The sequence below is a fragment of the Myxine glutinosa genome, chromosome 4 (assembly GCF_964187855.1).
Source record: "Myxine glutinosa chromosome 4, kmMyxGlut1.1, whole genome shotgun sequence".
NCBI lineage: Eukaryota > Metazoa > Chordata > Myxini > Myxiniformes > Myxinidae > Myxine > Myxine glutinosa.
Window position 1 is genome coordinate 132,684,884 of NC_136264.1, and position 27,863 is coordinate 132,712,746.

The following is a 27,863-nucleotide window of genomic DNA, read 5'->3' on the forward strand; positions in this document are numbered from 1 at the left end:
GTAGATGGGTGATGAGCTGAGCTCAGTTTCCGACAGACGTAGCGCTTTGTATTGAGGCCAAAGAGTTCAATTTTCGTCACATCAGACCACAGAATATTTTGCCTCATGCTCTCAGTCTTTCATGTGCCTTTTTGCAAACTACAGGCGTGCTGTCACGTGCCTTTTTGCAAACTACAGCCGTGCTGTCATGTGCTTTTTTGCAAACTACAGCCGTGCTGTCACGTGCCTTTTTGCAAACTACAGGCGTGCTGTCACGTGCCTTTTTGCAAACTACAGGCGTGCTGTCACGTGCCTTTTTGCAAACTACAGGCGTGCTGTCACGTGCCTTTTTGCAAACTACAGGCGTGCTGTCACGTGCCTTTTTGCAAACTACAGGCGTGCTGTCATGTGCTTTTTTGCAAACTACAGCCGTGCTGTCTGTCATGTGTCTTTTTGCAAACTACAGGCGTGCTGTCACGTGCCTTTTTGCAAACTACAGGCGTGCTGTCATGTGCCTTTTTGCAAACTACAGGCGTGCTGTCATGTGCCTTTTTCTCAGGAGTGGCTTCCATCTGGCCACTCTCCCATAAAGCCTAGATTTGTGAAGTGCTGCAGAGACTGTTGTCCTTCTAGTGGGTTCTCACATCTCAGCCAAAGAACTCTGTAGTTCTGTCAGAGTGGTCATTTGGTTCTTGTTTACATCCCTGACCATGGTCCTTCTTGCCCGGTTGCTCAGTTTGGTCCGACGGCCAGCTCGAGGAAGAGTCTCCATAGTTCCATATGCTTTCCATTTCCTAATGATGGAGCTCACTGTGCTCTTGGGAACTTTCAACACTCTAAATTGTTTTATACCCTTCCCCAGATCTATACCTCCGCACAATTATATCTCAGAGTTCTACGGACAATTCCTTGGACTTCATGGTGGAGTTTCTGCTCTGTCATGAACTGTTAACTGTGTGACCTTATATAGAAATTGTTGGAGATAGTGGGGACAATCTTGAGCAGCAGATATCGGTAATTATTTCTTTGATCTATTTCATCCCTCAGACATTTTCATAATTATCAGTTCCTTCAGACCAATATCTCAGCACCTTCTCAACGAAGGCATTCTATATAACCGAGACCGTTCTCCTTTCAAGCAGTGTTATATGGTCCAAGATAAAAGCTGAAGACATTACCACGTCGGGTTTAATTGCCAAATAAAATTCATGACCAGAATTGTCTCATCAGGTCATGTAATGAAGGCTGGGCCTTGGTCACCAAGCAGAATAACAGAGACAATGACATATATTAAGAGAAAACAAATGCCAAGTTACAAATGTGGAGCTTTATTGTATGATTCACATGTGGATTGAAGCTCTATCAATACAAAAATCTACATATTATCTACATAGAGGTACTGGTAGTTTAAAATTTCAACTTAACTAATCAGGATAAGTTGTAAATTTTTATCGACTTAAGATAAATCTACTGGATTTATAAAGAGTATTTATATAAGAACACCACTGCCAAGTTTCATGCTTGTATCACAATATGAGCGTTTTTTTGAATTAGCTGCCTCTAGCTATGTTACATCCTGGTACGTTCTGTGTTCTTGCTGCTCCATGAGCTTCGACACTTTGTGTAAAAAAAGAATATCCTTTGAAACCTCTGGTGGTGAATGTTCTCAATAAATGACTGAACAGGTGAAAGAAATAGTCTAGTAGGAAGACTAGGTCCCCCTGCACCCCCCGGAGATATACTTCTAATCAGTGTTTCTAGATTGGAAAAAATGTGTAGAAAATGACTAGCTATGGCCCCAAGCTGAAACAATGTCCCACATACCATTTTTATGCAAATTACTGCTGCCATTATCAAAAAAAGACTAGGTCCCCCTGCACCCCCCGGAGATATACTTCTAATCAGTGTTTCTAGATTGGAAAAAATGTGTAGAAAATGACTAGCTATGGCCCCAAGCTGAAAAATGTCCCACATACCATTTTTATGCAAATTACTGCTGCCATTATCAAAAAAACGATTTTTGACATATCTCAGCCAATATTGCAGATAATTGAAAAATGAAGGTGTCTAGACCCATGTTTTGAAGGGCATAGATCATGATAGAACTATTCATAACATGATTACATGTGTCTATGGTATACTAGTATGCTAATTAGTGCTTTATTTACAAAATAATCACAGTTTTACGAAATAATAGACTCATATTAAGGTCCGTCTACACAGACGTTAACACAAAGTTTTATTTTTCTAAATACCCTGTGAAATTCACCGAATGCCCTGTGAAACCTGGGATTCTTCTCCAGCTTTTTCAAGGGCCCGACTTTTCCCTTCCCTTTGAAGGCACTGGTGCAGTCTTCTCCGCTGAACACATAGTACCCCAGGAGAGTGGCACAGTAGTCCTCTCCCAGGGATTCTGCCAGCTCAGAGACGTTGACAAGTTGGCGATGCTTCCCTGACCCTGTATCCAGGTACACCGTCAGCTTGATGTTGTGGGCATGGTGGAGCAGGATCAGGAGGATGTCTGTGTCCGGTGTTCTGACTACAGCGTTCTTGTATCCGATGGTAGCAGCATGATGGAGGTACAGAACCACCCTGGTATCAGTCTCTTCCTGGTTGCTGTAGATCGTGGGGAGTTCACGTACCTCGACCTGAAACACAAAAAGGCACCGCATTTCAATCACCAGTCACTGCCAGTTTCAGTATATCTCCGGGGGGTGCAGGGGGACCTAGTCTTTTTTTGATAATGGCAGCAGTAATTTGCATAAAAATGGTATGTGGGACATTTTTTCAGCTTGGGGCCATAGCTAGTCATTTTCTACACATTTTTTCCAATCTAGAAACACTGATTAGAAGTATATCTCCGGGGGGTGCAGGGGGACCTAGTCTTTTTTTGATAATGGCAGCAGTAATTTGCATAAAAATGGTATGTGGGACATTTTTTCAGCTTGGGGCCATAGCTAGTCATTTTCTACACATTTTTTCCAATCTAGAAACACTGATTAGAAGTATATCTCCGGGGGGTGCAGGGGGACCTAGTCTTCCTACTAGACTAAAAAGCAAAGAGCTTTGTGATTGGACGTTCGGTGACCATGACACATAGAATTTGATGGAAGGCACAACTTAATCCATTAGTGTTATTTACAGGTGAGAAACAGCCACTGCAAATTCATGTGCTTACATTTCTGGAGGACATGACAACACCTATCGGAGAGAGAAGTGCAAAAATAATGACGTGTGAGCCCGATCGGAGGTTTTTTTTTAGGACATTTAGAGAGTATAGGGTTTGGAATTTCGTTTAGGGATAGATTGGCTCAAATTGGGGGAGGGCTGAACATTTCTGCCATTTTTACATCATTAATAAATAAATGGGCCCAGGTGTGGTGGAAGCTGTGTGATAAATTCTGCCATAGTTGTGAATTTCGAGCCAAAGTGCGTCCTCTATTGGAACCAATTAAAACATCTAATACGAGGCTTCAAATGACATACTCACTGTGTTTCACTTACTTCCACTTACCACTTGCGCTTTTTACGTCATAAATAGATCATACCAGACATTCTCACTGAAATACAGTTTATGTCGACCTTGGTGTTATTATAACGATTGTTAAGTGTAAAACAGCTATTGCTGCATGCTTTACATAGATATCTGGATATTTCATGCTTTATATAGATTCTTGTAGATCTCAAAATGTATGTAGGGCCTATAGATTTTTGTAGATCTTGTGACGTAAAGAGATCCGAGATCTCACGCTGTAAATCGATCCTCGTATAGGGTGTATTGGATGACGTCACGTCACTCCGGGATATGAATCCCGTCCGCCATTACGGGAGACAAACAAACGTCACAGCGAAGCCACCCTGGCATACACACGATGGCAGTTTCCAAAACTTGGCTAATTTACTCCAAGATGGAAAACACAGACTATGTAAGAACCTTTGTTATACAAAAAATCGTCATTTTCATGACAGAGAATGATTCAGTGCCAGGTTCTGTGCAGCATTTTCTGGAGCATTTGAGTGGTTACAAGATCAAATGCATCACTGACAGCGTACTCGTCAATATGCGTTCTTCAATTGCAGTCGATGCTATCACACATTTACAATGGGTCTGAAAAAAACGAAGAAAATCAGTTGTTGTTTTACTAATTGGTGAGAAGACATTGTTGAACTTCCGGGTGATGTAGAAAGTTGAAATTTGGCGTGCCGACTGACATCAAAGCCGATACACCGGGAAAATCACAGAACTGTCGGAAAGTGTCCGTAGATGAAAATTTATGTAAACAAGACCGATAGTCTAACAACGGCATAGCTGGGCATCGGCTGAGTGGATGATCTGCTGTCCCCCTGTCATATGACCATATCCTTAGCTCTGATTGGTGGATGTTTGTGAGAGAATACATCCATACACTGGACGGACAGACAAAGGCTGTTCCAGACAGCATTGCCCTACGGGCTACGCCGTAATGTCCGTGCCATAAATATATATTGTTGCGGATCTCCTGAAGCCCGTCCACGTTACAAAGGGGGGATTAAACCCCTTTTCCCCCTTGGGTCTTCGTGTCCACGAGGCCGAATCGCCACTTCCGCAGCGAGCGTGAAAAAGGGTATCGGGTCGACGCCGCCCGTACCTTTGACCCACGCTGCCATGAAAACAGGGACCGGACCTCACACAAGCCATGCTAATCGAGTACGCCCGAGCGGTGTGCGTATCACGTGACTCGTGCCGTTACTTTTATGGAACCCGATTAGAGCGGTTTTATTCGTACAATGCTAGGCCAATGGATGGAAATGACAGGAACAGTCAAATAAGAGGAAGAACACGATTTATTTATAATGTACAAGGATCAGGAGACACAGAGCAGGCACTTAAACAATGTTAACTAATTCCCAGACAAAGGCCCTCTCACTCACCCGGGGAAAAAGGAGGAAGGAAAATTTCGCGTTCCCAAACGCGTCCTGGCGTCGTCCACTCCAGACAGCTCGCTCGGCGTGGCCGTCTGGTGGTCACGGCACGTGCAGGGAGCGCAGGCAAGGAGGTCGCGCGTCTGTGGCCCAGAACGGGTCGTCTTCACAAGCACGATTAATACAGGTAGCAGAGCGCAGGGCACTGGGCACGGGGAACGTTCGTGTACAACGACGATAACAGGCAATTCAATTCAAGCACTCTGACTTGTTCAGGGCCTGGGAGATTCTCTCTCCTTGTCTCACAGCGAACTTTCACCTCTCTCTCTCTCGTTCTGTGCGTTCTCCAGCTCAACTCAGGCGGGGGGCTCGGGGCAGGGTTTTATGGCTCCGCCCCGGCCTTACCCGAATGTTCCATGCTCCGCCTCCCATTGCCGTGGTGAGCCACTCCCCTCGACCTCTGATTGGCGGCTCGTTGCTTACCGGCCACTCCCCCTGCAGCTCCTCCCTTCGGCCTTGCCAAACTTGTTCAGGCTGAGCACGTGGCATTCCAGCCTAATCGAGGCCTACTCACTGGCCTGGTCAATGCAAAACTAACACAGGAAAGGACTACGCTTACATTTACTAAGAAATAACTGCACTACAGCGAGGCTACATGTTGTGGTGCGTCTACCTACGAGGGGGGTTATCCTTTATTCTCAAAACCGCAACAATATATACTAGCGAGGTACCTGTGCTATGCACGGGTGGGAGGCCATAAGCAAACAGACAATGCAGAAATGGTGAATGCTAAATAGCGAAACCAATAAATTCCACATTCCTGTAGCACCTTCAGTCGCACGTCAGACATGGACATCAGATTCGTGAAAGACTTAGGTAAAAAAAACGCCGAATGGGAAACCATGGAACCAATAAATTCCACATTCCTGTGCCACCTGTAGTCGAACATCAAGCACGGACAGCAGGTTCGTGAAGGACTTCCATGAAAAACGTACCTGTTTGAATGGCTCCATACCCACTACCCAGTCAATGGCGAATCTGCATATGGCGATCCTCGAATGTCACGCTTAGAACGTAGAGCCGTCATGGAATTTCGTCATTCACTTGAACTCAATATCTCTATTTTCATTCTAAACAGCATAACTTCAATCTCTTCTCTTACTCATCTCTTAAAAGGTACACGGATTCTTGTGGTGAGGCTGTTGCCCAGAAACAACTTGCCTTCGTCTCCTGGAGAGCAAATCCAACGGAAGGAAATCTCATTTACTTTCACAAAGCCCGAAACAAGTGTGTGTCCACCCTCAGGAGAGCCAGGAAACAATATCTCTCCGTTCTCAAGACCGAACTCTCTTATCTGTTTCCCTCTTCCAAATCCTGGTGGCGTCTGGTCAAATCTGTTTCTGGTGTTTGTTCCCCCTCCATCCCCTCCCTCACCTCAAACGGCTACACGGCTGAATCCGCACACGAAAAAGCTGAATGCCTCAACTCTGTGTTTGCCTCTAAATCTTGTGTCCCAAACCCATCCCTCTCTGTACCCACCATACCCAGTCGTACCCAGCTGCTCCTGGACTCTGTGTCCTTTCCTCCTGACAAGGTGGAAAAGTTTCTGTCAACCCTCGACTCTGATTCTGCAACTGGACCTGACGGCATCAGCCCACGGGTCCTAAAATCCTGTTCTTCCGCTCTTTCACCCCCTCTCTCTGTCTCTTCACCCTCTCTTCTGCTCAAGATCAACTGCCATCTGCTTGGAAATCAGCCAACATCACCACTTTACACAAAAAAGGTGCAAAAACAGATCCTAGCAACGACAGACCAATCAGCCTTCTCCCAATTATCAGCAAAGTCATGGAATCCATCATTGCTTTGGATATGAAATCTTTCGTCTTCTCTAATGGCTTGATCTCTGATCATCAATTTGGTTTCAGACCAGGTCACTCTACTCTGGACATGTTGCTTCTGCTGTCTCAACAATGGATGGAGGTCCTCAATGCCAAACAGGAAATTTGAGCTGTCTCCCTCGACATATCACGTGCCTTCGATACGGTCTGGCACCCCGCTCTGCTCACCAAACTCTCCTCCTTTGGTATCCATGGAAATCTCCACGCATGGCTGGCGGACTTCCTCTCTAGTCATAGTCAACGTGTGGCCCTGAATGGGTTTCTCTCATCTCCTCTTCCTGTTCAGGCTGGAGTTCCCCAAGGCAGTGTTCTGGGCCCTGTGCTTTTTCTGGTCTTCATCAATGATCTCTCTGACTCTCTTGAAAATCCTCTCTATCTCTTTGCTGATGACCACTCTCTGCCGCTCCATTCCTCATCCCTCAGATCGGCAGTCTGAAGCCTCCTCACTCTCTGCAGACCTGGACAAAATCACTGACTGGGCAAACAAGTGGAACATGTCTTTCAATCCTGACAAATCTCACACTCTTACGATGTCTCTCCGAAAAGACCGACTGGACAACCCTCCCATCCACTTTCTGAATAATCCTCTCCAAGAAGTTCTGTCACTCAAGCTTTTGGGTCTCACTATCTGCCATGATCTTTCCTGGGAAAACCACATTTCAAATCTGGCCTCCAAAGCCAGTCGCCGACTGGGCATCCTCCGTCGTGCGAAGTCCTTCCTTGGCACACCTGAGCTCCTCACCACATACAAGGCTTTCATCCGCAGCTCAATGGAATACTGCTCTCCCCTCTGGGCTGGTGCTCCTGCCTCACACCTAGCTCGTCTTCTCGCTGTTGAAACCAAAGCGTTCAGAATCATTGGAATCTCCCGTGATGAAGCTACCTCCGAGGGCCTTTCACTTACTCACCGCAGGCAGGTTGGTGGTCTTTCTGTCTTCTACCGACTCCTCTCCGGCCTTGCTCCTCCAGCTCTTTCTGGGCTCTGTCCCCCAAATATTCCTAAAGGTTGCACAAGATCTGCCTGCAACCCTCTTATGGTTAAACTGCCAAAATCAAGACTCTCTGCTCAGCTTCACTCTTTCATTCCTCTTTTCTCCCGCCTCTGGAACAAACTCCCCCACTCCCTTCAATCCCACTCCTCCCTCCAGGTCTTTAAAACAGATGTTCACCACCATCTCTTATCTTCCCCAATCCAAAACCTTGATCTTTTCTACCCCCGCTAATTTCACCCCAAATCCTCTTTTTTGAAATACCAACTTCTTTCCTGGAAGTCCTTGGTGTCCTTGTGTTTATATTTCTCCCACCCCCTCCCCCCTTCCCATGCCGCCTCCCCCCAAGCCCTGTCCCTCCCACACATTCCCGATGTACCTCACAAATGTTGTGTTTATGTGCTTCCCCTTCTCTCCCCATCTTGTCTACCGCTCCCCTTTTTATATACTTTTTTGTTTGACTGTTTGATTTGTTTGTGTGATAAATGTTAGCTCTTTCACGAGCCTCGATTATGTATCCCAAAAAAAAAGAAAAAACAAAAGCATTAATATAAAAAATAAACTTGTATCAACATTCCTGACGTAAACCAATATTTAAATCCGGATGTAAAGTAGTTCCATACGGTTGGGTGAATACAATTAAGAATTCAAAATCGTAATTGTGTTCACTCAATTCCAAACGTCATTCCAATCATAAATTGATACTTTAACAACATACTGTGTTAAAGGACGATTGTATTGAGATATTATCAAACCAGCTCATTGACGTCATCTGTCCACTTCTGGATTCGCGGCAGGTTCGTATCGAGTTAATTTGAAAATCATAATTTTATTGAGGAATTTATGAAACATCTTACCGACCTTACAACATCCGCTGGGACCCAAAAACGTTCCACAGGAGGTTTGGCGGGGCTAGCCCCAAAACTGAGGGAGTAGTTTGGGGACGGACAGACGGACAGATGGACACTCCTGTTTTATAATATAGATACATATATATTGAGGAATTTATGAAAATTTTCACCCACCTTAGGACACCAGCTGGGACCCCAAAATGTTCCACAAAAGGTGTGGCAGGGCTAGCCCCAAAACTGAGGGAATATTTCGGTGACAGACGGACAGAGAGACACTCCTATTTTATAATATAGAAATAGATGGATCCTTGTTGATCCTGCGCAGTTTGTAGATCCGACGTATTACTGGTAGATTCTGGTAGAACTCACACTGTGTGTGGCATTTGTTGATCTCCACTGTATTCGTTAGGGGACGTTAACGATCCCACGGTGTCCTTCGCGAAGCGTAGGGGAGCTATCGCCGGCACCATGGCCAAATTTCAAATTCGTGCCCTAACCAGCAGAGGGCATTGCATCAGCGGCACAGCCACAACCTCAACCTGTGATGCTTGCCACCCCACAGACTTGTGCTGCATGTGAACGAAGAATAAGAATCTCCTCGGTCGAACACGGAACAAGACACTACCTTGTATTGGGGGCTTGGGGCACTCCATACTAACATACTTTGGTGTTTAGTTACCGACAAGGCGACAATACAGTTAACAAAAGACGAGGCCGGAAGAACAAACAAGCATGCAAGGATTTTTATGGGTACTTATTTATTCCAATGGTCCTAAAAGCACGCTGCTCGGTAGGTGGCGCTCTAGCATATAACAAACAATTAGTACAGATTTAGCAATAAATACAGCATACAATACATCTATCCTTCTACTGTCAATAGTAGGTTTGGTTGCGTCAGCACGAAGCCACACCTGAAAATCATCCTGATCATCATCCTGATGAAGCAGCACTTCCACGGAAGGAAAGGAAAGGAAATACATATATGGAATCTTGTGCATCTGACGCAGTTCGTCCATACCAGTGGAAGTTGTATATAAATGTATAATGTGTACTGTATATAGACCCTTGTAGCACTCACGCAATATATAGATCCTTGTAGATCTCACGCGTAACATAGAAATCCTGTTGGTCCGTGCAACATAAAGATTCTTGTAGATCTCGCGAAACATGGAGATTCTTGTAGATCTCACACAACATAAAAATCCTTGTAGATCTCGCGCGCAAAATGGTGATATTTGTCGGCCGTGTAACAAATAGATCCTTGTAGATTTCGCGCGCCACATGGAGATATTTGTCGGCCGTGAAACAAATAGATCCTTGTAGGTCTCGCGCAACATGGAGATCCTTGTAGATCTCGCGCGGAACATGGAGATCCTTGCAAGTCCGTGCAACATAGAGATCCTTGTAGATCTCGCGCAACATCGACATCTTTGTATATTTCGCGCAACACAGACATCATTGTAGATATCGCGGAACATAAACGTCCTTGTAGATATCACACAGTATATTGATACTCGTATAAAAGTACAGTATGGTCATCCATTTTTGAATTTGGGTAGTAGTTCGTCCTAAATCTCGCGTAAAATATAGATTATTGTAGCTCCAACGGAATTTAACCCGACGAACGACAAATCAATTTGGAACTTGGAAGTTACAGCGGCCGTGGCAGCACTGCGAAGGAGGCAGGGAGCTGGGCTCCTGGTCATGGCGCGGTTGGTGCGGCCTTTTCGAAGTCGGTGGTACCATCGTTTTTCAGGTGGTCGCTTCGTGAACCCGAGATCGACATCGACGTTCGGAATATTATGAGATTTCGGTGTTTTTAACATGCAGATTGCAGGCGCCCCTATTTCCACCCCCTCCCCAATAAATGTAATAAATAGTTAAAAGACATATGTATGAGATATTATTGTTTATATACCACATATTACTCTTTTATGGGATTTTTAGTCTTTACCATTTATTTTCCACGTATTTATTTTATTATTAAGCTAGAGGTGCTCGCCAAGTAGCTTAAGCACTCAAACAAGCACACCAACGAAACGGGCGATAAGGAACGGGTGGCTTGGCGAGCGATAACAACCTCATTGGTAATTGAACACACGCCTTCTCTGATCCCAGTGGAGCGACAGGGTCATATGTTACTATCCATTGTGGGGTATATAGATTGTCGTAGATTTTGTTTGTGGGGGATGTGATATAGGCATACAATGCTCCTTTTCAGTTTAGTGTTAAACAGCAGTAGTGACTGTTTAAAAAGGTAATCAATGTGTTTGTGGTTTTTTAGCTCAACTGGTCTTTAGACCGGTGAGCTTATGCGATCGAGCAGTGTCCTGTCCGTGGATCAGTGAGTGAGTGTAAACACTTCAGTCGTTATCGCTTGAACCAAACACACGGTTTTGATGAAACTTGGCCATAAACTTCATATCTGATGCCTAACGAAGGTGTATTGACAGCATCAAAATCTGCGCTCATTAAAGGGGGCTACGGGGGGGGGGAGGGAGGAGGGGAGGGGGGAGTTTCACCCTCTAAAAATAGGTATTTGCTCTCTTCTCTGAAACTACGCACACAATTTTGATGACACTTAGCCACAAGCTTCATATCTGATGTCTAACGAAGGTGTATTGACCTCATCAAAATCTGCCCTCATTAAGGGGGTCTATGTGGGGGTTGGGGGGGGGGGGTGAATTTGACCCACTAAAAATAGGTATTTGCTCTCTTCTCTGAAACTACGCACACAATTTTGATTAAACTTGGCCACAAGCTCCAAATCTGATGTCTAACGAAGGTGTATTAACCTCATCAAAATCTGCGCTCTTTAAGGGGGTCTATGGGAGGGGGGGGGGGGATTTGACCCACTAAAAATAGGTATTTGCTCTCTTCTCTGAAACTAAGCACAAGATTTTGATGAAGCTGTGCCACCAGCTTCATATCTGATGCCTAATGAGGGTGTATTGACCGCATCAAAATCTGCGCTCATTAAGGGAGTTTACGGGTGGCGGGGGGTTTGTGGTTCTGAGGGGTTTGTGGAGTGTTTGATTGACTTGCTCCTGATCCAGTTAAGCTTCAGGACCCACGGTCCTAATTTTGATATTTTTAAGGCGTTTGCCGTAGGCGTAGGGCAATGGCATCTGGAACAGCATTTGTCTGTCTGTCTGGGGTATGTGTCTATGTCCCTCACAAACGTCCACCAATCAGAGTGGAGGATCTGGTCACATGACAGGGGGACAGCAGACCCTTCACTCAGCAGATCCAAGCCTGGCTAGGCCGTTGTGAGACTATCTATCTTGTTTACTTCCGGTAAGGGTGCCCCAAGAAACGCCAGGATTAGCCATTATACACGTTAATGCTCGGTGTTTGTCCAAGGAGGAAAAAAAAAACCTTTGGGAAGAGGGGATATTACTAGTCCCCTACCGTTTCACGGGATGGGGCTATAGCCATAGGTTTGCTGCCGTCCGTCCATCCGTCGCACTTGTGGTTTTCCAGACTTTCCGCCCTTACCCTTTAACATATTCAACTGAAACTTGCTTGGTATGTGACTTAAATATGATAAGTTACAGAACAAGTTCGAGTTTCAGGGCGTTTCGTCAATTTTTTTTTTTTACAGAGTTATGCCCTTTTGGGGCTGAGAAAATATCACACCCGTAGGGGACATGCATTGCAAAGCAATTCTCCCTCTTGTGCGTATTAATATTGTTACGTTTATGGGGGGTAGGCAATACCTTAGTCCAGGTAGGATTGCATAGGTAGTGTGCTTTGAATGTCGCAATGAAGAAGAAGAAACCCCATGTATCATAAGTAGGAAATTTGTTTACACTGGATGTCGTGTAAGTGTATCTTCATCCCCATGAGAGGGGTGGGGTTTGTTAATTAGCTAGAGATTATGGGTAAATTAATCCTCTGTATGTAATTGCCTCTGTAATCTTTTTGTGTGTGATCTGTAATCTGTAACCCTAACATTTACCGTTTTGCTGAGGCCATGGAGGCGTTTGGTCTGGTTATCAGTTTGCAAAAGACCGTGGTTTTGTATCAACCAGCACCGGGAAGCCCGTACGTTGAACCAGCAATTACGATCGGGGATCACGTATTGTCAGTCGCAAAATAATTCACGTACCTGGGCATGTGCTTATCGAATACCGCAACCATGGACAAGGAAATCGACCAAAGAATCCGCAAAGCGAGTGTTTCGTTTGCCCGACTCCACAGCAGAGTCTGGAAAGAACGTGGGCTCAAAGTGAACACAAAATTGGCCGTGTACAAAGCAGTTGTCATCCCCTCTCTCCTGTACGGAGCCGAATCTTGGAATTGCTATACACGCCACCTTCGCAGACTGAATGGCTTTCACTCCCGATGCCTTCGACAAATTCTAGGCATCCATTGGTCCGATCTCGTGCCGGATACGGAAATACTCGAGCGAGCTGAAATGCAATCCATCACATGCACCCTGCAAAAGGCCCAGCTCCGTTGGGTCGGCCATGTGATGAGGATGGACGCAGACAGGATCCCACGTTTTATTTTTATGGGAGAACTGCACGAAGGAGAGAGATCAGTGGGCCGGCCCAAACTGCGTTTCAAGGATACACTGCGTGCACATTTGAAAGAATGTGACATCCCGCTCGACAATTTACAAGCTCTGTCCAGTGATCGACTGAAATGGGGTAGCTTGATCCATACACGATGCGACTCCGCGGAAAAGGGTCATATAGATGCTGCCAAAGAAGCCCGCAGAAAACGTAAGGAACGCGAGCGGCAACCGGTGCCTGCCGACTCTAAATGGATTTGTACAACTTTGTACAACTTGTGGACGCCAATGCAAATCGGCTCTCGGACTGTATAGCCACAAGCGGGTTCACAAGAATTGAACACCAACGCCGTAACGGCGGGGCGACATATATGTGTAATAGCCTCTGTTATTAATTTTTTTCCTCTGTTCCTTATGACACCTGCAGCACACACACATAGGAAGAAATCTCCCATTTATGACACTAAATAAAAACCAACCGGAAACAGAACATTGAGCACTACTGCGGATAACATTGACCTAGTAAGCACACAGGCACAAAAGGTCCGTGAGGCCAAGCCCCGAAGAGCCAGTGATGGGTCCGAGATTTGATTGGCGCAAGGACTGGTAAGATGGGACTCGCTGATAGGCGCGGACACGGAGACATCGTGGGATGACGTCAGAGCCTGGAGTACAAAACAATTAGAACGGCGGGCATTTTCTCTCTCAGGTTCTGGATCTGGTGGTGAACGGTCATGTCCCGACATCGCTCTTCTTCTTTCATTCTCGAGTCCTGGCTTTTGACAACGAACAGTCGAGGCTCTGGACTTCCTCGCATCATCTGGCGGTGGTATTAGTGTTGGTGAACAAGATCGTGAGGATAAGCACGGCTGGAAGGGCTATCTGCGCGCGTAAGTACGTAGAGGCCTCCGACGATCTTTGACGATTCCTGACGGGGTCCAAGAGCAACTTAGGACTAAGTGCCACAAATTAACACATTTATTTTCACAGTTATATTTCCCTTTGGACGTCCCGTTTAGGAATTACAGTTTTTATTTGGCCTTGTTTTATTTTGTTACCGGCATTTTCTTCAATGAAACCGGTATTTTTGTACAGTTTAATTCCATGTCGTTTGAGTTAATTTATCCAGGTGCGGAGAAGTTAGGTGGAAGCCGACCAGGTAAGTTTTTTGAATACTGAATCGAGGCTCGTGAAAGAGCTAACATTTACTTCACAAACAAATCAACCAGACAAACAAAATACCCAAAAAGAGGGAGCGGAAGACAAGATGGGGCGAGAAGGGGAAGCACACAAACACAACATCCGAGAGCAGGGAGATGTGTGGAAGGGAGAGGGCCCGGGGGGAGGAGGCATGGGAAGGGGGGGGGGGAGGGAGAAGTATAAAACACAAGGACACCAAGGACTTCCTGGACAGAAGTTGGTATTTCAAAAAAGTGGAATTGGGGTGAAATTAGCGGGGGTAGAAAAGATCAAGGTTTTGGATGGGGGAAGATAAGAGATGGTGGTGAACAGCTGTTTTAAAGACTTGGAGGGTGGAGTGGGATTGAAGAGAGTGAGGGAGTTTGTTCCAGAGGCGGGAGAAAAGAGGAATGAAGGAGTGAAGGTGAGCAGAGAGTCTTGATTTTGGCAGTTTAACCATAAGAGGGTTGCAGGCAGATCTTGTGCGACCTGTAGGAATATTTGCGGGACAGAGCCCAGAGAGAGCTGGGGGGGGCAAGGCCAGAGAGGAGTCGGTAGAAGACGGAAAGACCACCAACCTGCCTGCAGTGAGTGAGTGAGAGGCCCTTGGAGTTAGCTTCATCGCGGGAGATTCCAATGATTCTGAATGCTTTGGTTTCAACAGCGTGAAGGCGAGCTAGGTGTGAGGCAGGAGCACCAGCCCAGAGGGGAGAGCAGTATTCCATTGAGCTGCGGATGAAAGCCTTGTATGTGGTGAGGAGCTCAGGTGTGCCAAGGAAGGACTTCGCACGACGGAGGATGCCCAGTCGGCGACTGGCTTTGGAGGCCAGATTTGAAATGTGGTTTTCCCAGGAAAGATCATGGCAGATAGTGAGACCCAAAAGCTTGAGTGACAGAACTTCTTGGAGAGGATTATTCAGAAAGTGGATCGGAGGGTTGTCCAGTCGGTCTTTTCGTAGAGACATCGTAAGAGAGTGAGATTTGTCAGGATTGAAAGACATGTTCCACTTGTTTGCCCAGTCTGTGATTTTGTCAAGGTCTGCAGAGAGTGAGGAGGCTGCAGACTGCCGATCTGAGGGATGAAGAATGGAGCGACAGAGAGTAGAGTCGTCAGCAAAGAGATAGAGAGGATTTTCAAGAGTCAGAGAGATCATTGATGAAGACCAGAAAAAGCATAGGGCCCAGAACACTGCCTTGGGGAACTCCAGCCTGAACAGGAAGAGGAGATGAGAGAAACCCATTCAGGGCCACATGTTGACTACGACTAGAGAGGAAGTCCGCCAGCCATGCGTGGAGATTTCCATGGATACCAAAAGAGGAGAGTTTGGTGAGCAGAGCGGGGTGCCAGACCGTATCGAAGGCATGTGATATGTCAAGGGAGACTGCTCTAATTTCCTGTTTGGCTTTGAGGACCTCCATCCATTGTTGAGAAAGCAGAAGCAGCATGTCCAGAGTGGAGTGTCCAGGTCTGAAACCAAATTGATGATCAGAGATCAAGCCATTGGAGAAGAGGAAAGATTTCATATCTGAAGCAATGATGGATTCCATGACTTTGCTGATAATTGGGAGAAGGCTGATTGGTCTGTAGTTGCTGGGATCTGTTTTTGCACCTTTTTTGTGCAAAGCGGTGATGTTGGCAGATTTCCAAGCAGATGGAAGATGACCTTGAGCAAAAGAGAGGGTGAAGAGAACAGAGAGAGGGAGTGAAAGAGCGGAAGAACATGATTTTAGGACCCGTGGGCTGATGCCGTCAGGTCCAGTTGCAGAATCAGAGTCGAGGGTTGACAGAAACTTTTCCACCTTGTCAGGAGGAAAGGACACAGAGTCCAGGAGCAGCTGGGTACGACTGGGTACGGTGGGTACAGAGAGGGATGGGTTTGGGACACAAGATTTAGAGGCAAACACAGAGTTGAGGCATTCAGCGTTTTCATGTGCGGAGTCAGCCGTGTGGCCATTTGAGGTGAGGGAGGGGATGGAGGGGGAACAAACACCAGAAACAGATTTGACCAGACGCCACCAGGATTTGGAAGAGGGAGACAGATAAGAGAGTTCGGTCCTGAGAAAGGAGAGATATTGTTTCCTGGCTCTCCTGAGGGTGGACACACACTTGTTTCGGGCTTTGTGAAAGGAAATGAGATTTCCTTCCGTTGGATTTGCTTTCCAGGAGACAAAAGCAAGTTGTTTCTGGGCAATAGCCTCACCACAAGATTCCGTGTACCATGGACGGGAGGAAGGGTATGACAACTGAAGACGAGATGGGATAAATCTGTGCATGAGAGAGAGCAATTTACTTTGGAAGAATTCCCAGGATGAGTTGATGTCAGAGGCAGTAGAAATGGGAGACCAGTCCAGATGATTGATGGCTGCTTGAAGACCGTGCCAGTTGGCCTGAGTGAAATGCCAGACTCGTCGACGCTGAGGAGGCTCTCTGAGAATGGTCAGAGAGATGTCCACTTTAACAAGCACATGATCAGAAGAGCCGATTGGAGCAGAAGAAGAGCAGCAGACATTTTCAGGGAAGTTAGTCATAACCAAGTCCAGAAGAGAAGATGCTCCGTTAACTGAGATCCGGGTTGGGAAATTGACAGATTGTGTCAGTCCCAGTGAGTCACAGAAGTCCTTTGCTGAAGAGCCATGGCTGGTGAGAGAGGTACCCACCCCCAGCCAACTGGCATGGTGACAGTTGAAATCACCACATATGAGGAAGAGAGAGTTGGGATGGGTAGATAGAAGTTGGTCCATATTATCAGTTCATCATCCTCCTTTCCCTCGCTTGTAACTAATACCGTCATTTTGGATTGAACGCCTGGGAGTAAAGCTCGTTTGGTCATCCGTGTCACCCTGCGGTTTTCACTGCAGGGTAGCCACACGACAATATTGTTTTGTAATAACATTAATGTTTAGCTATTATCATAAGAGTTGTTATTAATTTTGTTAGTAGAAGTTGAATTGGAAAAATGCTACGATAAGCTATCTATACACCTTAGCACAGATTTTAGCCAAGGCAGAAAACCCCCTTGGGGAGAAGGGGAAATTAAGTCGCTACAAACTCCATCATGTGACCGTTAGTCTTGTCAAGCTTGGTTGAGATTGGGTCAGTAACGATGGACTGGGCATCCTCCGTCGTGCAAAGTCCTTCCTTGGCACACGTGAGCTCCGATCCATTTACAAGGCTTTTATCAGCAGCCTGATGGAATGGTGGTCTCCCCTCTGGGCTGGCTCCCCTGCCTCACATCTTGCTCAGCTTGACACCATGGAAATCAAGGCTTTCAAGATCACTGGAATGTCTCGCGATCAAGCTGAGTCAATGGACCTATCACATTGCCATCGCTGATAGGTCGGTGGTCTCTCTGTCTGCTTCTGCCTCATTTCTGGTCTTACACCCTCTGCCTTCTCCGTGCTCTCTCCCCCCCCCCCCCCCCCATGTATCTCTAGGACACACGCGGTTCACCGGCAACCCCCTCCTCGTGATACTTCCGATATCCACAACCACTGCTCACCTCCACTCATTTATTCCCCTTTTCTCCCGCCTCTGGAACAAACTCCCACACTCCCTTCAATCCCACTCATCCCTCCAGGTCTTTAAAACAGCTGTTCACCACCATCTATTATCTTCCCCCATCCAAAACCTTGATCTTTTCTACCCCCACTAATTCACGCCAGATCCACTTTTTTGAAATACCGACTTATTTCCTGGAAGTCCTAGCAATGTCAATTTGTTTTATACCTCTCCCCCCCTTCCCACGCCTCCTCCCCTCCAAGCACTCTCCCTCCCACAGATCTCCCGATGTCCCTGTTCTCTACTGTTGTACTTGTGTGCTTCCCTCTCTCTCCCCATCTTGTCTCCTGCTGCCTTTAGTGTATATTTTTTGTGTCTGTTTATGTTTTTTTGTCATTAATGTTAGCTCTTACACGAGCCTCGATCTTATATACAAACAAGTACAAAAAGTTTTAATTAAAACAAAAGCCGCGTCGATGTTACACAATGCCTAGATGCAGCTGTGCCTATAACGTCGATGTTATAGGCACAGGACATTCCTATTGATTCGATTACTTGATGTTATTTTTGTGCAAAGTGAAAATATATCTCGGCAATTTCCCGTGTGTGGCGACGAATTTTTAATATATCTCGGCATTTTCCCGTCTGTTATTTCAGGCGGTGTATGACTGACCATGCCGCGATTTAAAATATATATATCTCGGCAATTTCCCGTGTGTGGCAACACGTGAACGAAGCTATGCTCCTCTCTCCACATTATTGTGACGACGTATAAATTAAATATTTCATCGTGACGATTGTCATCAAATGGACGAATTTTTAATATATCTCGGCATTTTCCCGTCTGTTATTTCGGGCGGTGTATGACTGACCATGCCGCGATTAAAAAAAAAAAAATCTCAATGGACTTGAAGTTACAGGCCTTTGAGAATTCATTTCGTTCTATAAAGGGCAACTTTCATCGGATTTTCTTCCCGTTTTTTTTCAACCGAGTCTAAAACTATGTTAGCGACTGTGAAAAATGAAATGATATATCGAATTTGATTTGAAATAAAACTGTGTGAGAGAGGAAGACACCACGGGCCTACAAAACAGGCCTCAAAGCTATGCGAGTTAATAAAATGGTGGATATTTGTTTATATGAAGGCTCTCCCAGAATGGGTGGAGCTATGGTTCCCAGAATGGGTGGAGCTTTGAGGTTTTGTCTTCTCTGCAAGAACAAGAAGAACAAGAAGAACAACAACAACAACAGCAGAGGGCACTCTATGAGCAGCGTCTGCGACGCGGCTAAAAAAAGTGGATTGTGAAAGAATGTTGTATTGTTACCGTCGATGGGTCTCCAAAGACTGGGGATTCCGTCCGCCAGCTGGGAAGGGTACGAGAGGTCCTATGTCCGCTCTTAATTTGCGTACGCACCGGCAATAGCCCAAACGTGACTAATCTATTGCCCGGGCGAGCCAAAGGACAGTTTTTGTTTTTTATGCTTCCGCCGACAAAGTCGCCGGAGGCATTATTATTTTTTCGGCATGTCCGTCCGTCCGTCCGAAACCTCGGTTTTCTCAGCAACCATATGTCCGATTGAGATGAAACTTTCAGGGTAGGAGTGACACCCATGCAGAATGTTTTTGTGATAATTGTGACATCATAGGTCACCTGGTATGGCAGCCATATTGGATTAATAGCAAATAATAATAATAAATTTCTCACAAACCGCTGAATGGAAAAATTTGAAACTTGGCACATTGTCAAGTACTCCCAATGGGGAACAAAAGCATAATAATGATAACATCAAAGGTAAAGTGGTATACCAGCCAAAAATGTTTTAATCGAATTCCTTATCCTAAAAATCAGAAATTGCATGCACATGATCTATGATCCATTCGTATTGAAATATTAAATTTATGACATCATAGGTCACATGGTTTGGCAGCCATATTAGAGTGAAGGAAAATATTAAATAATTATAATCTCTGAAACCACTCACCTATCGATGCGAAATTTTACAAATATAATCTAACATTACTGTTGCATATAGTTTGAAAATGATGATGTCATAGGTCACGTGGTTTGGCATCCATCTTGGATAGAAAATGAACCTTATCCGATCAACACAAAACTTCACAAACGTGATCCCCTACCCATACATATGCAGAGTGACATGCTGGACAAAATCACAGACTGGGCAAACAAGTGGAACATGTCTTTCAATCCTGACAAATCTCACACTCTTACGATGTCTCTCCGAAAAGACCGACTGGACAACCCTCCCATCCACTTTCTGAATAATCCTCTCCAAGAAGTTCTGTCACTCAAGCTTTTGGGTCTCACTATTTGCCATGATCTTTCCTGGGAAAACCACATTTCAAATCTGGCCTCCAAAGCCAGTCGCCGACTGGGCATCCTCCGTCGTGCGAAGTCCTTCCTTGGCACACCTGAGCTCCTCACCACATACAAGGCTTTCATCCGCAGCTCAATGGAATACTGCTCTCCCCTCTGGGCTAGTGCTCCTGCCTCACACCTAGCTCGTCTTCACGCTGTTGAAACCAAAGCATTCAGAATCATTGGAATCTCTCGCGATGAAGCTAACTCCAAGGGCCTCTCACTCACTCACCGCAGGCAGGTTGGTGGTCTTTCCGTCTTCTACAGACTCCTCTCTGGCCTTGCCCCCCCCCAGCTCTCTCTGGGCTCTGTCCCGCAAATATTTCTACCGGTCGCACAAGATCTACCTGCAACCCTCTTATGGTCAAACTGCCAAAATCAAGACTCTCTGCTCACCTTCACTCCTTCATTCCTCTTTTCTCCCGCCTCTGGAACAAACTCCCTCACTCTCTTCAATCCCACTCCACCCTCCAGGTCTTTAAAACAGCTGTTCACCACCATCTCTTATCTTCCCCCATCCAAAACCTTGATCTTTTCTACCCCCGCTAATTTCACCCCAATTCCACTTTTTTGAAATACCAACTTCTGTCCTGGAAGTCCTTGGTGTCCTTGTGTTTTATACTTCTCCCTCCCCCCCCCCCCTTCCCACGCCTCCTCCCCCCAAGCCCTCTCCCTTCCACACATCTCCCTGCTCTCAAATGTTGTGTTTGTGTGCTTCCCCTTCTCTCCCCATCTTGTTTTCCGCTCCCTCTTTTTATATATTTTGTTTGTCTGGTTGATTTGTTTGTGAAGTAAATGAACTCGAAGTGAAGTAAATGATTTGTCCTCTTTCACGAGCCTCGATTCAGTATACAAAAAAAAAGAAGGAAAAAAAAAAAATGTGATGGCATCTACCCATTGTGGGACTATGCGGAGGCATATTGGTGACACAGTCACATTGTTCTAGTTAAATAATGGCGCCTTGTCGCGCCGATTTCCAATTCCCCTGTCTAACCGGTTTATTCCAATTTCTAAGGTGCCTATGGAGGTCCTGTTCCCGTCTAATGGCCACAAAAGAGGTTCTTGTTAACAGAGTATTCAATACAATAGAAAATGGGGCGGGAGAAACAAAGAGCACACAGGCAATACAGAACTGACAGAAACCAATGAATAAAAATAATCCCTCCCCAACCCCCCCCCCCCCCCCCCCCCCCCCACCGCCCCTCAAGCCTACAGTAATTGATCAGTTCAATTACCTAATCCAATAGTGTCTCACTCATTCGGGAGAATACAGGACACACACACACAGCAGGACATTCACAGGAAAGATTGGAGAAGGATTTAGAAAGAACTTGTACACAGCTCGGTGCGGGACTATGATGCTGTGGTAGTCCGAAAGCAAGGGTACCACGGCACACCAGAGGGGCAGGCCAAGGGAGATTCACACAGCTTCTGCAGAGTGGCCAGAATGCCCAGTTCCCACTTGCTGCACCCTCACTGATGCATGCGTTCACTGCATCCTCACTGCTACCTGTGCTTACTGCACCCTCACCGATGCCTTCTCTCACTTCACCCTCACCAATGCCTGTGCTCACTGCATCCTCACCAATGCCTGCTCTCACTGCACCCTCACCGATACCTTCTCTCACTGCACCCTCACAGCTGCCTGTGCTCACTGCATCCTCACCAATGCTTGCGCTTACTGCAACCTCACCGATGCCTGCGCTCACTGCACCCTCACCAATGCCTGCTCTCACTGCACCCTCACCAATGCCTGTGCTCACTGCATCATCACCGATGCCTGCTCTTACTGCAACCTCACCGATGCCTGCGCTCACTGCATCCTCACCAATGCCTGCTCTCACTGCACCCTCACCAATGCCTGTGCTCACTGCATCCTCACCGATGCCTGCTCTTACTGTACCCTCACAGCTGCCTGTGCTCACTGCATCCTCACCGATGCCTGCGCTTACTGCAACCTCACCGATGCCTGCGTTCACTGCATCCTCACCAATGCCTGCTCTCACTGCACCCTCACCAATGCCTGTGCTTACTGCACCCTCACCGATGCCTGCTCTCACCGCACTCTCACTGATGCCTGTGCTCACTGTACCCTCACAGCTGACTGCACTCACGGCTCCCTCACCACTGCCTGCACTCCCTGCAGCCTCGTATGGGTAGATTATGTACTGATGGGTAATTGTTTATATGTGATGTCTGTGAAGGAGGGTTTCATCAGTGAGTGAATGTGTCCTCATCCCACAATCTCCAATCCCCAATCCTAGCACCCTGTGAAACCAAGCAGATAAACCAAGGGATTGGATTTATATAGAGCTTATATAGCGCAGGCATGATGTGATATTGTGCAGACTTCTGGGAGACGCATCAGCAAATATCAAGAGAGCAAGTTTGTTTATTGTACTATTACAAAATGATTACAAAACTGATCCAGACTTGTCTGTGTTGTCTTTGCAGAAAAGTACGAGTACGACTTGCTGGTTATTGGTGGTGGTTCTGGTGGGTTGGCATGCGCCAAAGAAGGTTTGTTGCATCACAGTGATGCTGTTGCTCCATTCGTGAAAACTATAGTTTATCTTGGACAAAGGTTTTGGCAACTGAAGGTTGATAAAGGCGTGCTAACCGCTGTCAGAATGAAAAGCGCCTTTGCTTTCCTCAGCGGATACACCACACTCCTCGGTCCCCCTGGCAGCGAGATCACGCACCTTTGTCATCCTTCAGTTGATAAAACCCATTCGACCTGTCTGCCAATGCAGACCAACATTAATTTTGACAAAATCTAGTATTCCTCAATGGTTTACTTTTGCTTGTTGGGTGGCTTTGTTAACCTACTCGTGAAAGTGATGAATTGTAATTGATTCATCGACCTGAGGATAACAAGTTGTGTTCTTTCAGCTGCTCAGTATGGCAAAAGGGTTGCGGTGATGGACTATGTGAAACCCTCACCCCAAGGTGTGTAGTTCTTTATTACCTGCTATGGTATGACAGAGATTGTATTTGACGTTATAACAATGTACACTTTGAGCTTTATTTACTTTATAATAAATACGCATGAGGTTATTCCACCTGAGTAGGGTAGAGGATGATGTGGTTGAGCTTGAAAGTGGTTGGATGTCAATGAAAGATAGTCTGTTGGGAGCCGTTGGTGAGGTATGTGGATGGACAAAATGACCACCGAGGCACTCGGAAACATGGTGGTGGGATGATGAAGTTGGAAAGAGGATTGACGAGAAGAGGAAGAAGTTCAAGGAGTGGCAGAAGGCGTAGGGTACGGGAGCAGAAACAGCAGAGCATGAAAGTTATAAGGCAGCCAAGAAGGCTGCAAAGAAAGAGGTAGCAAAGGCGCAGGAGGCATGTAGGAAAATGTTCGGAGAACGCTTGGATTCGGAAGAGGGTCAGAAAGCAGTATTCAGGATTGCAAAGCAGATAGCGAAAGAGAGGTGTGATGTGATGGGGGTGAGTTGCTTGAAGGATGAAGTGAGACAAATCGTTGTGGACCCAGATGGAATTAAAGGAAGATGGAAAAGATATATGGAAATGCTGTTGAATACAGAGAATGAATGGGATGGCAACATTGAGAGTAACCCAGTTTTAGGACCGGCAGAGAAGATAACTGAGAAGGAAGTTGAGGAACCGATAAAAGCAATGAAGAGTAGAACAGCGGGAGGGCCGACGGGAGTTGTGGGAGATATGTTGAAGGCAGCAGGAAGTTGGGGTGTGAAGAGAATGACAGAGATCTGTAATCTGGTGGTGAAAGAAGGCCGCATTCCAGTGGATTGGGAACTGAGTACCCTCGTCCCTCTATACAAGGGGAAAGGTGACCTTCTGGAGTGTGGCTCGTACCGAGCGATAAAGTTATTGGAGCATGGAATGAAGGTATTAGAAAGGGTGTTGGAGAAAAGGATAAGGAAGAAGGTGAAGATCGACGAAATGTAGTTTGGATTTATGCCAGGAAGAGGAACAACAGACGCGCTCTTTATTGTGAGGCAGTTGCAGGAGAAGTACATGGAGAAGAGGAAGAAGTTGTTTCTTGGGTTTGTTGATCTGGAGAAAGCATTCGATAGGGTTCCACGCGAAGTATTGACTGGGCATTGAGGAAGTTAGAAGTGGAGGAATGGTTGATCAGAGTAGTGATGGCAATGTACAAAAGAGTGCGCATAGCTGTAAGGACGAAGGACGGGAACAGTGGTGAGTTTGAGGTGAAGGTGGGAGTGCATCAGGGGTCGGTACTAAGTCCACTACTATTTGTAGCTGTGATGGAGGTGCTGGCTCAGAACGTAAAGGAGGGTTTACCGTGGGAGTTGTATGCAGATGATCTGGTGTTGATTGCGGAAAGTATGGATGGACAGAAGGAAAAGATGAACAAGTGGAAGGAATGTATGGAGACAAAAGGTCTGAAGGTGAATATAGGAAAGAGGAAGGTGATGGCAAGTGGTAAAGCATGTGGTGAGGTGGAAAGAACTGGGAAGTGGCCATGTGCTGTGTGCAGGAAAGGTGTCGGAGTGAACTCCATTCAATGTACAATGTGCACTGAGTGGGTTCATCAAAAATGTAGTGGTATGAGAGGGTCACTAACCAGTGTGGCAGCTACATTCAAATGTAAGGTGTGCACCGAGGGAGCTGCAGATGGAGGAAATGTTGAGTTGGATCTTGGAGACGGCGTGAAGCTGGAAGGTGTGAAAAGATTTTGCTACCTCGGAGACATGCTGAATGGAGAAGGTGGATCAGACACGGCAACGGTTGCTAGAGTGAGATGTGCATGGAAGAAGTTTCGGGAACTGAGTGGCGTGCTGATGAGGAGGGGAGTGTCGTTGAAGCTGAAGGGAAAGGTGTACGCTGCATGTGTGAGAAGTGTTATGATTTATGGGAGCGAGACATGGGCCATGAATGTAGAGCAGCAACGAAGGCTGGAAAGGGTGGAAATGCGAATGGTTCGGTGGATGTGCGGAGTATCGTTGAGAGAGAGGAAGACAAATGATGAATTGCGAAAGATGATGGGAATAGAGCCTGTGATTGATGCTGTGAAGAGGAACAGGTTGAGATGGTTTGGTCATGTGTTGAGGAAGGATGAAAGTGACTGGCTGAGAAGAGTGATGGAAATGAATGTAGAAGGAAGTAGAGGACGGGGAAGACCGAGAAAGACTTGGCTAAAGATGGTGGAAGAAGACATGCGGGCAAGGGGGTTAACAAGGAGAGATGCAGAAAATAGGGCAAAATGGAGAAGATTGTCATGGGGACCGCAAGGCTAACCCCCGCTCTAGCAGGGAAAATGGCCTTAAAATGCATGTTGTGTTGTGTTGTTGTTGTTATTCCACCTGATATTGGGTGGCAGAATAGCTCTTTTGTACAAACACGCCACTGTCTATTCTGGGGTTGATATAGATGTAAAATCTCGTTCACCTGTATATTTAAGATGCAGTGTTGGCATGGGGTGCTGCATCTCTTTGCTTTCAGATGGAGATGTGAAGCTGGTTGTTCTGTCTACATTTAAGTTGTTGATGTTCGATTACACAGCATCTCCCAGTGTACATGTTGAGGGATGTAGATATTAAGTTGGTGGTAAAAATAAAGTTTGTGTAAAGTTGACGCAACTGAGAAAAAATTACAGTAATGGATTGTGGATAAAACACAGGCATGATGAGCCAAATGGCCTCCTCCTGTATCTTCAGTGTACTTCTTTTCCTTGATATCCCCCTCTATTTTGCCTAATTAGGTCGTTTTGAAAAGCTTTCATTGTTGAAAAATCTCACCTGCTTGCACTCTGGTATGGTGTGTGTGTATACAATGTGTTTGTCTGCAATGAAACTATAACAAAGCATTGTACCTACTTGACCCCAATATTCATACAGGCAGCGTTTGGGGGCTTGGGGGTACATGTGTCAATGTGGGCTGTGTGCCCAAGAAGCTGATGCATCACGCTGCGTTGTTGGGCGCTGGAGTACGGGACGCACGCTCCTACGGTTGGGACCTTCCAGCTGAGGCTACGGTTGACTGGTTCGTAGTTGTGGTCGTTTAAGTCACAGCAGACTTAAATTAGATTTGCATTTATATCTGTGGCTTCTTTTTGAGACTGCTTACATTGATCTGATGCTCATAAACATGTGATTGATTGTTTTTATTGTCTGTGGAAAAATACTATAGTCTAAACCTTGACCCATTTAATGTCCCCATCTGAGCACTTGGCTTATGTTGTTGCGAAAAAATTCGTGTGTTGAAATTCGAAAAAATTTGGTGGATGTGTGGAGTATCGTTGAGAGAGAGGAAGACAAATGATGAATTGCGAAAGATGATGGGAATAGAGCCTGTGATTGATGCTGTGAAGAGGAACAGGTTGAGATGGTTTGGTCATGTGTTGAGGAAGGATGAAAGTGACTGGTTGAGGAGAGTGATGGAAATGAATGTCGAAGGAAGTAGAGGACGGGGAAGACCGAGAAAGACTTGGCCAAAGATGGTGGAAGAAGAAATGCGGGCAAGGGGGTTAACAAGGGGAGATGCAGAAAATAGGGCAAGATGGAGAAGATTGTCATGGGGCCCGCAAGGCTAACCCCCGCTCTAGCAGGGAAAATGGCCTTAAAATGCCTGTTGTTGTTGTTTGTTTTTGATCCGAAGTTAAAATCCCATACACTTTGTTTATTTTTTCTATTGCCTTCTAATGTCCTTATAATTAATGTAAAAGGACACTGGTATCTCCTCATGTATATTTACCATGTATTATTTTTTTAAAGTTGAAAATATTGCTAACCAGCAGGTATACCCATTAAGGACTGATGAAAGGATGGTACGTTTGGTATGGGATTTTATTGGACAGGGTTGAGGTGGGTGGAGATAGAAAAACGACATGGAAGAGCTGCCTGTGGGATCGCCATGTTGTCATCCAGCAGGACGAACACTTTGAGAAAAATCTAACTATGACTGGGTTAAAAGGGATAAAAGGATATGTAAGTAAACTTGGACTCTGTAATCAAAATTGTAAGACATTGTTCATTAAACATACGAAGTTTAATGATTTCCTGAAATGGTGAGAGAGAGGATCTTCACCAAAATCTAATCATTTTGTCCGTGTCACATACACTGCCTCTATGCCAAATTTCGTCCGAATCCGTCCACAACTTTTTGAGATATTTTGTTCACAAACGGACAGACAGACAGACAGGGGTGAAAACATAACCTCCATCCACCTTTGGTAGCGGAGGTAACAAGACTGAAAGTCTAACAGCGTAGCTGGGCTTGTTTGATACTTTAGTTGAAGAGGATAGTATGACCTGGGTGGAGATACCAGTTAACAAATAATGTAAGTATTAAATTATTTTGAAGTACTCTAAGTCTCGAAGCTGTCTGTCACCATGGAAGTGAAGAGATTGCATTGAGACGCTGGTTTATTCTATATGTTGGTCAGTTAGTCAACACTATGAAAGTGACCTCAGCACCATCGCGACACACACCACTCACTGTGTGTGTTACGGAATGAGGTGTTTTACGGCGGCCGGAGTGCAAATCCTGCCACAAACCTCCCTGAGAGAGGACCCAGTGAGTTGGTACTTATTTTGCCGACCTCGGAAGGATGACAGGCAGAGTCAACCCCACCTGGTGTTAATTCAACAGCTGACCGGGATTCCAACTCAGGACCTTAGGATCCCAAGCCCTCCCCCCTAACCGATAAGCCAACATCAG

The 27,863-nt window shown here is 45.9% G+C and overlaps 2 protein-coding genes across 2 annotated transcripts in view; one reads left to right on the plus strand and one right to left on the minus strand.

Moving 5' to 3' along the window:
• Nucleotides 1–1,291: 1,291 nt before the first annotated feature.
• On the minus strand, nt 1,292–9,623 carry LOC144891811 (uncharacterized). Its single transcript, XM_078776440.1, has 2 exons — nt 9,531–9,623; nt 1,292–2,627 (listed from the first exon to the last, which is right to left on the minus strand). Exons 1-2 carry the CDS (start codon nt 9,615–9,617, stop codon nt 2,184–2,186), a joined length of 531 nt encoding a protein of 176 aa, XP_078632566.1. The 5' UTR covers nt 9,618–9,623; the 3' UTR covers nt 1,292–2,183.
• Nucleotides 9,624–10,016: 393 nt separating this feature from the next.
• Nucleotides 10,017–27,863, plus strand: part of TXNRD2 (thioredoxin reductase 2) — a 45,918-nt gene continuing 28,071 nt past the window's right edge. The window contains exons 1-4 of the mRNA XM_068113457.2: nt 10,017–10,375; nt 22,650–22,715; nt 23,088–23,144; nt 26,042–26,186. Of these exons, the coding sequence (XP_067969558.2) occupies nt 10,324–10,375; nt 22,650–22,715; nt 23,088–23,144; nt 26,042–26,186 (320 nt within the window). The 5' untranslated portion in view covers nt 10,017–10,323. The remainder of the gene's footprint in view (nt 10,376–22,649; nt 22,716–23,087; nt 23,145–26,041; nt 26,187–27,863) is intronic.

Bases quoted from the DNA above. Each gene is read 5' to 3' on its own strand.
- LOC144891811 (XM_078776440.1), bottom strand. From the start codon at position 9,617: ATGCACAAGATTCCATATATGTATTTCCTTTCCTTTCCTTCCGTGGAA. The intron at 2,628-9,530 runs GTGTGGCTTCGT...TTTGTGTTTCAG, and splicing joins ATGATCAGGATGATTTTCAG to GTCGAGGTACGTGAACTCCC.